Raw genomic sequence first — 11,907 nt, 5'->3', positions numbered from 1 at the left:
GAAATATGAACAAGTGTAAAAATCTGGTAAAAGTCGCGTAACTGCTGAACATGAAGGAACACACGCATACACATACGCATACACACTCACACACACAAAACACACACACACGCATGCACGCATGCACGTTCAACGCACTCACATACGCGCACACACATTAACACACACAAACGTAGAGAATGGATTGTGCAATACCGTTGATTGTGTTATATGAAAAGAATTACCAATAACTTTATAAAACTTACTACATCATTGATGCTTATTGTCCAGCCGATTGCGCAAGGACTTGTCAGAGCCGAATGAATAAAGAAAAACATAACACATAGTCTGCGGCAGGAATAACATTTCCAAGACTGCCATAGAATTCCCTCCATGTATTTCGATCAAGGATGGAATCAATGATGCCAACACTGGACCCCACATCCCTGCTGGTGGGAGGAGCAGTGCTGCTGTGTCTGTTGTGGTGGCTGTCCACACGACGACCCCAGGGCCTCCCCCCAGGCCCTGGACCTGCCCTGCCCCTGCTGGGACACCTGCACCTGATGCCCAAAGACCCACGGGCCCAACTGTGGACATGGAGACGTCAGTACGGGGATGTGTTCAGTCTGTACATGGGAGGCAAGCTGGTGGTGGTGCTGGCCAGCTATTCAGCCATCCGTGAAGCTCTCGTCACCTTCGCCGATGTCTTCTATGATCGTCCACATTCGTTTATATTTGAATGCACACACACACACACACACACACACACACACACACACACACATATATATATATATATATATATATATATATATATATATATATAGTGGAATGGGGAATAGGGGGAGGGGGTGTTTGTTGTCTGTAAGGAATGAACCCATAGCCTGGTTGACTCCCTTGTGTAAACAAAGTGAGTCTGTGTTTTAACCCGGTGTTCGGTTGTCTGTGTGTGTGTGTGTGTCTGTGTCTGTGGTAAACTTTAACATTGACATTTTCTCTGCAAATACTTTGTCAGTTGACACCAAATTAGGCATAAAAATAGGAAAAATTCAGTTCTTCCCAGTCATCTTGTTTAAAACAATATTGCACCTCTGGGATGGGCACAAAAAAATAAAAAATGAAGCCTAATTATATGCAAACTGCATTTATTGTTATATTTATATTTTTTGTATTCTCTAAACTTGGCACTTTGATCTGATATTCTGACACAACAACAAGAGCAGTCATTATTATCATTTTTTGTTCAAACAGGAACTTCTTTTGCTAAGCATGGAAGTTTTATTTATTTTGCAAACGTTTTGGTGCAGATAGTAAAAAAAGGAAATTAATCTGTAATTAATGCTAGGGGACTTAATTTGCTTTAAACTGATCTTTCTCATCTTAAACATTACATTTTGAAATTATACTCAATACATAAAAAGCTTGTGTGTATTACTCTCAGTGTACAGGGCTTTCACTATGTTCATTCGCCCAAGTGGTCTTTTTCGGAAAATACTAAAATCAATACGACGAGTAGACTTTACAGATCTGTTGGCTGAGCCCTGAAGGTCATGGGCAAAAATCAATTGCGTACACATATTTAAACACATTGAAAGCGCGTGCTCATATTCTCCCCGAACGCGAACGACGCCATTTTGTTTCAAGTTGTTGACCTGCCCGTTCAATCCTATATTCAATGGACAATACACGATAACATGTGATGGAAAGTTGGAGAAGGAAACTGTTAAATATTAATTCAGAGAAAGATTTGTGAACGCCTCATCATTACTGGATTATGCCCCAAACTGCCATAAAAATATCCACAGAATCAGTCGGAATTCACAGTTAAAAATTGTAAACCATGCGAATTAATACCCTTGAACTGATCACGATGAAACGAAAAAATTTCCAGTCTTGACTTTTCTGAAAATGAAGTCCTTTTCACTTCTTACGACGTTTAGAAGTACTTGTACTTGGCTCTACATGTTATTAGTTTAACAAAATACTAAATTTTCATATCAACTTTAAAACTATAAAACTAGAATGAACATAAAAGAGAAACTGAATCGACCGTGTCGTACTACATTCCCGGCGGGTGTAACTAAACTTGTACATCTATCTAGATCTAGTGAAAACGGCTAAATGTTGCAGTGTGATTGCCGCGATAGCCATTAAAAAGAATTTGTGACCTGCCATCACGAAATGAGTCGCTTTGCACCTGACCAACTTTGCCGCTAGTGGCGATTTTAGGCGGGTGAGGGTCAGGTTGTCGATTTTGAGATTTTGACTTCATGGTAAACTTTAGGCTTTCTTTTATCTCATATTGAAGTATCTAGGCATAATTGTGTCTTCTTTTGCCTTAAAAGTGTGCTTAGAATACCTAACCCATCATTCTGACCGCCTATGACTTCGCAAAATCGATCATCTTTGACAAGCTTGTCTTCCTTAATCTCTTGGAACCGACTGGTCGAATCATACATCGTTTTAAAGGTCAAGGCCGTATAAGATAAGATAAGATAAGAATAACTTTATTATCTCCAACTGGAGAAATTTGGTCAGGTGCATTATCACAACATCGACAAGTAAACAACATGGGGACCATAACTGTAAAAGCCAACAACAGCCCCTACAAATATTACGAAGATACAAATGTAAAAAAATATCACATACATCATTTCATACATACATCCACACACTGCAAGTAATAACTAGTATTCTTAATGTAAAAACAGAAAGAATTAAGAAACATTATTTGAATATAATTATAAACATAGCCTACTATACTGCACATTGATTATAATAGATAAGATAAGAATAAAGATGAATTGTGGAAAACCACAACCAGATAATCAGCACACACCCGCACCGCACCCCCCTCCCCTCACCCCCCCCCCCACACACATACACACACACCCCACACACGTGGATAACTTGATTAAACAAGAGTAATAAACATATGTTCTGAAATAAAAGCATTTCACATATTCGCTTTTAAAAACATTGCAATTAATTATTACATCGAAATTATTAAACAGAAATATATTTAGAATATGGACGTTAGCATTAGACATATTCATTGTACATTCATCCTGCATATTGCACATTATTCTTCCTACATATTGCACATTCATTATAGCCAATTGTCACGTTTTAAGCTCAGTAAACACACACACACACACACACACACACACACACACACACACACACACACACACACACACACACACCACAACTAGAACAAGGTACAGCCTATCATGCACGGACTTTCACACGTCTCACATGAGAGTGCGTGCGCGCGCGCGCGCGCACACACACACACACCCACCCACACACACACACACACACACACACACAGTTCTCAAGAATTTAAAAGGTGGATTGAACGTGGAATAAAAGTCTTCAGAGCTCTGGATTTCAACTTAAAAGTTCTGTAGCGTCGTCCTGATGGCAACAGCTCATAATACTTTGCTAAAATATGGGTGTCGTCAGTTGCTATCTGCCTGCTTTTTTTAACCACTCGACTTTCATACAGCTCTTGCATACTAGCTTGTTTCACTCCCACAATTTTACTGCATACACTCATGACATCGTTCAAAACACGCTTACTCCTCACTCCCAAACTTCCATACCAGCACATAAATGAAACTGTAAGCACGGACTCGATACAACATCGATAATAACTTTGAAGAATATTTGAATTCATACCAACATTTCTAAGCTTCTGTAAACAAAAAATTCTAGATTGACATTTCTTATGAATGGAATCAACATTTCTGTCAAAAGTCAGCTTATTGTCTAAGATGGTCCCTAAATATTTATATTCATTGACCCTCTCCACTGTTTGACCATCAATAACAAGGTCAGCTACAGGCAAGGGGTCTTTCCGAAAATCTATTAACATTTCTTTTGTTTTCAATACGTTGAGATCCAGATAGTTTTTCTCACACCAGGAACAGAACTTTTTAATTTCACTGAAATAAATAGCATCAGAGTTGGACAGATCTTCAATTGCTGAATCATCAGAATATTTTATGACAGGAGTTTCCTCCGTGCCTCTGCAGTCATTTGTGTACAGTGTAAAAAGAACAGGGGACAGCACTGTACCTTGGGGTGCACCAGTAGAAGTAGATTTTAGAGAAGAGTGGGCAGAATGAAAGCGGACGGACTGAGTTCTACTAAGAAGAAAACTTACTATCCAAAGAGTAAGCTTCGGATCAACATCCATGCCTAGCAGTTTGAGGGCAAGGAGATGAGGTTGTATTGTGTTAAAAGCAGAAGAGAAGTCAACAAAAAGGATACGAACGAAAGATCCCGTGTTATTCAAATGAAGGAAAGCATTATGAAGGAGAGTTAGGATAGCATCGTCAGTACTTCTGTGTGCTTTATAAGCAAACTAAAGAGAGTCAAGCTGCTGTTCAGTGAAAGAAAGAAGATGTCGGAGAATAATTTTTTCAAAGCATTTCATCACTACTGAAGTCAGGGCAACAGGACGGTAATCATTTAGTGCGGCTGGGTTATTTTTCTTGGGGATAGGACAGATAGTAGATTTTTTCCAGATGCTGGGGACAGAGCAGTCCTTCAGAGACCAGTTGAAAATTTTGCAGAACACGTCACACAACTGGGAAGCACATGTTTTCAGTAATCTTCCGCAGATATTGTCGGGGCCAATTGCCTTCGTGACATTCAGTTTTAAAAATAAAGATTCAACAACTTTTGCATCGATCTCAAAGTCTTCACCTGTGTTCCTATCTTTGATCTTTTCCTGCAACTGTGAGATAATACTATCCAGTTCCCTTCCCAGATCATTCCTTTCAAAGCGACAGTAGAAATCATTCAGTTTATTTGAAAAATCAATCTGTTCATCCTTTTCCATTTTACAAGCTACTGTTTTCCTTTTCGTTTCTCCAGTGATAATTTTTAACCCATCCCATGCATCTGCCATTTTTCCTGTCTGAAAGTGTTGCTCTACTTTTGACTTGAATTCCCTCTGTCCCCTTCGTAATTCACCTCTAAGCTTCTTTTGTATCAGTTTCCTATCCTTCTTGTTCCCTGACTGAAACGCTACCTTTTTCTCGTTTAAAATTGTTTTGAGAGACTTTGAGATCCATGGTTTGTTATTGGGGAAAAGTTTAATTATTCATCTTTCAATCTGTGTTCTTCTCATTGGTTAGGTTTTAAACTACGAGCCAATAGTCGCTTTCAAAATAAGGACACACTACGTAAACAATGCGTCACTATGAAGGAAAACCCCATCTGTTATTGGCCGAGACAGACCACGTGACGAAACCAGCCATTCAGCACGCTAGCTTTAATAAACATGGTCGCAGTGAACGGAAGCACGGATTTCAACAGACTTGGAAATTTGCTGACAAGATAAACTTGCGTTGCAAACATTTTGCCATTAAATGAAGAAGACGACATTTGTGAGTTTCTAACCCAGTACTTCACTGATGGAACTGACAATTCCAACTAGGCTGATGGTCATGAAATCGATCTCAGTGAATACGAAGGCGACGCTGATTTCGAAAGCAGACGACGCAGGATTGTCTTTCAGCTTTCAGCAACAATGATATCAGTTTTGATGTAGATGACGAATCAACATTTGCACTAGATACAGAAAGGTTGGAAGCCTTCGCCGGTGCCATCAGTGGTGTGACTGACATGGAAACGAGTGAAACTGACTTGCTGCACTGAAGTGAGAGAACTGTGTTTCTCACAGTTCACACAAGGAAACGCAAGCAAAGTGACTGGGGGACTGGATATAGCTGAAGTGTCTGAAGGTAAGCATTCTTATTTTACCCACATTGACAAATATTGAAATGTAATGATCGTATAACCAATAATCAACTGCTGATAATTTATTTAGCAATGATTGACTCAAGACTGACTTATTGTCTGTACATTGGTACAGAAATTCACTGTCTGACATGTGGAATAAAAATGATTAAAATAATGAAGTGAATCTGAGGAAATTAACAGAGTGTAAATTAAAAGAAAATCACACACACACACACACACACACACACACACACACACACACACACACCAGTACAATGTGTGACACAATGTGTTTACATGTCACTCACAAACACACACACACACACACACAATGTGTGTCACACATACAATGTGTCATACACACAATATGTCACACACACACACACACACACACACACACACACACACACACACACACACACACACACACACACATGGTCCCTTCACAGTTTAACCATTACATGTAACTAAGCAGGGGTACAAGGGCATGACATTATGAACAGTTTTCAGTTTCAAAGAATTTGCTTCAATGGATATTTTATGTAAATGTTTGTCAGGTTGGTTTGTGTGTGTGTGTGTGTGTGTGTGTGTGTGTGTGTGTGTGTGTGTGTGTTCTGTGTGTGTGTGTGTGTGTGTGTGTGTGTGTGTGTTGTTTTGAGGTGAATAAATGTAGTTGTGTCAACAGTAAATACTATCAGTATTACTAATAGTTCAACTTTTTTTTCAGCCCTGAAAGAGAAGATGGTACTTTATATGCCTGCCTGTTCACCAGTTATGAGATCACTGCTGGCAAGTCATGTCATCAGAAGGAAAGGCAACACCACCACATTAACTACACTGTCAACTAAAGAATTATCTGCTGGTGAACTCCCATCTATGAGTGAGTGATTTTGTGGTCAACTGTTAATGTACTATGATTTATAGTATAAATTTACCATGAAGTCTGCAAACTTATTTTCTTTTTACAAACTTTGTATAGATGTACATGTATAGAATTGTAAAGTTTTGCATAGACATTTACATAAATTATATCAGTGTGCATGTGCTTGACATGCCACAATGCATAAAGTAACTTAATGCATTGCAGCATGTCATGCACATGCACACTGATATGCACACTGATACTCATAGTGATACAGCATTAATAATTACTATTTCATACTTTTATTATCAGTAAACTGCTTTATCTGATCATATTATGAAATAAATAAATAAATATGTAAGTGTATTCTTTTTTTATTTTCTGATAAAATAGAAGAAACTAGAAGTAAAGCATTTTGTAAAGTCATGTGTAAAGAATGCAAACTGTGATGTAGATGTACAAAACTGAAATTACTGTTTGATATTTAATCTAACATTATTAGCATTAATTAATGAATAAACATGAACTTGTACCTTTTGTGTGAGCAGTTTTGTTGTATGGATCTTTTTTTTTTCTTTTTTTTGTGGTTATTTTGTTGTGCTTGTTGCATGGATTAAGGTAATATCACAAGCACAGTAAGTCAGTGAGCACATTGAATTACAACAATTACATTATTTGGCATCATGATTTAGCATTTTTCCCCTTTAATCTGGCATAAATTTTAGTACACATACTACACAATGCAAAAGTTTCATAGCAATTGGACCACAAACAATACCACAACAAAACTAATCTTAAAACTTGTAGGTTTCTAGTCATGTTGAGCTGATTAAAAAAGTAAGTATACTTTCCCCTCAGTCACAATTCTTCAAAAAAAAAAGAAAGAAAAAAGAAAATTCTTATTTGAATAAAATCAATTGCACTCAATATTTTTCTTTCAAACTTTGAGCAATTGTGGATATTGCCACTAAGTATGTGTGTGCCAAATTTCATGAACATATCTTGCTTAGAAGTATGTGGTTGCTATGAACAAATTCCATAATTTTTCGGCCTTGATTTCTCAGTTCGTTACTTTCGCAACTTTAGAACTTCAAATCACAGTAACTCTTCACAGAATCATCCGATTTACAAACTTTTTTTTTGTTTTTGTTTTTGTTTTTTTGCTGTAAACCTCATTTATTGCAGATTTATGATATACCAATAACTAAAAATCGACCTCTGGTGCAAAACGACTCATTTCGTGGTGGAGGGTCACATTTTTTATTGTCCTTAAAGATTTTTTGAATGCCCAAGATACACCAGAATATGATTTAAACAGCGTTCTCACTGCGAATACCGCAATTGATTTATCGCCATTTAAAAAAGTATGTTCAAATGTTAAATTTTAGAGCGTCAGTTAAGGAGCCACGATAGTGTAATGGATAAGGCAGTTTCTTCTCACCCGAACACGCGGGGTTTGAATCTGGTTAGGACTTCTTTTTTTTTCTTCTTTTTTTCTTTTTCAACGCGAAGCTTTATAATAACAAATACAGAACACAATTTAACGATTAGATTTTTTTAAAAGTGTATCACAAGTGAGTCTTGAAGGTCTTGCCTCTCTTGTTTTGTTTTTGTTTTTACCCATTTTGCTTGATACAAATCTAGTTTCTCACATGCAGGAATCGTATCAGCCCAAAGACCCATGTGGAAGGAACAGCGCAAGACATCCCTGAAGATTCTACGTGCAATGGGCATGGGCAAGAACGTGCTGGCTGAGAAGATCCAGGAGGATTACTCACTATATCCGGGCCATCAAGGACCACCAGGGGGAGCTCGTGGAGCTGCATCAACTGACACTAATGAGTGTCTCCAACAGCTCTTGTTGCGTTATGTTCGGCAGACGGTACCGGTACCACGACCCTCATTTCTCTCGCTGTCTGGATCTTCTGGAAGAGACGGTGGTACTGATAGGAAGTAAGTTACAGTGTAGTATTCTGTATGTTTTTCTTCAATGCATGATTAAGCGCGAGGGGTTTCGCTGTTGGTCGGGTATCTGCTTAGAAGATGTGGTGTAGTGTATGTGGAATCGTCCGAACGCAGTGACGCCTCCTTGAGAAACTAAACTATATCCTGTGGTTTTGAAAGTATAACTGCTTCTTAAGATATCAGCATAGAGACCTCAAGAAATATAACAAAATGCACATTCATGATCATTGTTTTTGTTATTGATAACATGCCATTATGAAACATTAAGATCAAGCGCTCCTTTTTCTTTCTGTCTCCCCTCCTCGTGTTTAATCGGTGACTCCTGTCTGTTGTATCTCAGATTCCGCTCCTTTGAACTTCTTCCCCTTTCTGGAGTACATCCCCGGCGATCTTTTCCACGTGAAGCGTGTGATGGAAAATACTTTTACTTAGCAAAAATTTGTTCGAGAACAAGTTCGAGAACATGCAGAGAATTACGATGCCTCTGTGGAGTCCTCTGATTTCATCCACGCTTACCTGCGGCAGGTGTACACAGGCCAGGAGCAAGGAGACACATCAACCAGTGTGAATGGTGGGATGGCTTGTTTGCTACACCAATGACGTTACGTCACTTCTTTGCAAGAAGCATATCATTTAAAGTTAAGAACACGTGGTTGGTTGTATGTACGTAGAATTCTTTTATTGAAATAATTTTTTATGTTACTTTTTGTTACGACAGGTGTCTCTATGTAAAATACAGGCTGCTCTCTTCGGTCACAGCGCGCCGGTTCAGCGCAGCACCACCTAGTTTTGACTGCAAGTGTATTTCTTTTACTGCATGGTGGAGTTTTCTACAGAATTTTGCCAGGGCCAACCCTTTTGTTGCATTGGGTTCTTTTACGTGCGCCAAGTGCATACCGCAAGTGGGACTTCGGTTTATCGTCTTATACGAATGACTACATGGTACATGGGACTTGAACCCGTGCACAGTGTTTTCCTGATGAGTGCATTACCACCAGACTACTGCTCAGCAGGCCGAAGCAAAAAAGGAACGGGGCAGATTTTCATGCCAGAAATGTGTAACTTTCAGTTGAGACCAGCTGATTATACTTGGGTGAAGATCCGCATCGATGTCCTTCCTGTTCTAGGGAATCTGTGAAGGATTCTTCCGCAATGGAAGTTGGAGAGAAACGTAACAGCGTGACAACTGGACAAACTAACAGGACTGTCCGTGAAACGTGGAATGGCAGGCCTCCGGGTAGAGAACAATAACAGGTGATTTTGGTGTCGATCTTTTTCTGGGCCCAGATCGGAGATAGTAAAAAAAAGATTTAACCCCTCCCCCCTCCCAACTAATACATAAAGAAAGAAAGAAAGAAGAAGAAGAAGAAAAAAAGAAAACAAAATCCACCATTGTGACATTCGTGGAAGAGGGTGGGGTAGGAATCAAACTATCGCAATCATCTAAGATGAAAAGGAAGATCAAGTCTATGAAAATCGTGCAAATGATAATTATTTTGTGGAATTCCCTTTAGTCTGTTTATGATTTGTATCTAATATTCATTCAACGGGATGGAAAACTGCCGTGATTGTGTGTGTGTGTGCGTGTGTGTGTGTGTGCGCGTGCGCGCGCGCGTGATTGCGTGCGTGCGTGCGTGCGTGCGTGTGTGTGTGTGTGTGTGTGTGTGTGTGTCCAGAGACCAATCTTATCCACACCTGCTTTAACATGTACGCGGAGGAAACAGAGAAAATAACCACAACCATCATGTGGGCACTGCTCTTCCTACTGCACCACCCACGAGTACAGGACAAGTGCTACCAAGAAATCTGCGACACCCTGGGACCGCGCCTTACTGTGGACATCACGGACAAAGTGGCCATGCCTTGTGTGGAGGCCACAGGGATGGAGGTTCAGCGCTTGGCCAACGTGGTTCCTCTCAGCCTTGTGCACGGGCTGGCCCGTGACGTCAGATTCCGTGGTTACATCATTCCTCGAGGCACCGTGGTGATTCCGGGGCTGGAAATGGCTCTCAGCGATCCTGACGTCTGGGGCGACCCCGAGAACTTCCGGCTGGAGAGATTTATCGGCCCTGACGGGAAGGTGACGAAAACGGAAGAGTTAATTCCTTTCAGCCTGGGTAAGGGGGCAGGGAAGGGAGAGTAAGCGAGAGAATCCCTTCTCTTGCTTCTCATTTTGATTTTGCTTCATGCAGGCCTATTTTGACTTATTTTCGTCGAGAAGGACCTTTTCACACAAAAGCCTTTTGGTGACACCAGGTTATGCTAACAAAGTAGTTAGTAGAAATATTGATAGGAATATTAACAGTAGCGGTTTTCTTCTTCTTGCTAATTTTGTTGCTGCCACTGTTGTTGCTGTTACTGCCACTACATTTCCTTCCCAATTATCTTTTATTTGTACATGGCATCAGATGCGGAAAATGAATATATCCACAAGAGAATCAAATGGAATTTGTTTCGCGCCACCGAAATAAGCATTTTTTCCTGTTTCTTCTTCATCTCCTGTTCCATCCTCTTTTATTTTCTTACCTTTTCATTCTTTGTTAAACTGTTTTTGTCTGTGTGAGGTATTACTGAAACTCGAGATGAAGATCGGACGAAGTAGGTTATATATGCATAATTGTTGAACAAACTTATAATCGTACGTGTGTGTGTGTGTGTGTGTGTGTGTGTGTGTGTGTGTGTGTATGTATGTATGTATGTGTGTGTGTGTGTGTATGCGCGCGTGCGTGCGTGTGTACGTGCGTGTATGTGTGTGTGCGTGAGTGTCGAGGAAATAAAGTAGGAACGCGCGTGCACGAGAGAGAGAGACAGAAAGAGAGACAGAGACAGAGAGAGAGAGAGAGAGAAAGAAGGGTAGGAGGCCGCATTGGGGAGCATTTGCGAATACATGCCTTCCCTTTCGTATGAATCGTATTGTCTCTTTATTTTCACAGGTCGCCGTGTGTGTCTGGGGGAGTCCCTGGCCCGGATGGAACTGTTCATTTACCTGGCCACTCTCATCCAGCACTTCCGCTTCCTGCCACCGGAAAAAGGACAGCTGCCGTCCTTGGAAGGGATTCTGGGAATTACTCGCATCCCCAAGCCCTTCAAAATTCGGGCTGAGATAAGAAAATAACAGCACCTGTTTAAGTACTCATGGAAGGCTTTTGGCACATAAAGCCTCCCAGATCCCCTTTCTTCTGTCTTCAGAGGCGTCCACATCGGACTGCTTCTGTTTCTGCAGTCTTCAGCCCACCTGTCCATTGCCTGCCAAGAACCTGTTTATTTAATTTGATTCCGAGATTCTACTTATACGAAAGTTTTGTCTGGGCTTTTTTTGCAAGCAATTTAAATTTTCGTTTATG

The 11,907-nt window shown here is 40.1% G+C and overlaps 1 protein-coding gene across 1 annotated transcript; it reads left to right on the top strand.

The window, feature by feature from the left end:
• Positions 1–401: 401 nt before the first annotated feature.
• LOC143280303 (cytochrome P450 2U1-like) lies at positions 402–11,678 on the top strand. The gene is made up of 6 exons (XM_076584934.1): positions 402–696; positions 6,509–6,616; positions 8,257–8,480; positions 8,996–9,127; positions 10,281–10,680; positions 11,497–11,678. The coding sequence occupies exons 1-6, from the start codon at positions 402–404 to the stop codon at positions 11,676–11,678; spliced, it is 1,341 nt and encodes a 446-aa protein (XP_076441049.1).
• Positions 11,679–11,907: the final 229 nt, after the last annotated feature.

Source organism: Babylonia areolata, chromosome 3 (assembly GCF_041734735.1).
Source record: "Babylonia areolata isolate BAREFJ2019XMU chromosome 3, ASM4173473v1, whole genome shotgun sequence".
Taxonomy (NCBI): Eukaryota; Metazoa; Mollusca; class Gastropoda; order Neogastropoda; family Buccinidae; genus Babylonia; species Babylonia areolata.
This window is presented reverse-complemented; position numbering and strand designations above follow the sequence as displayed.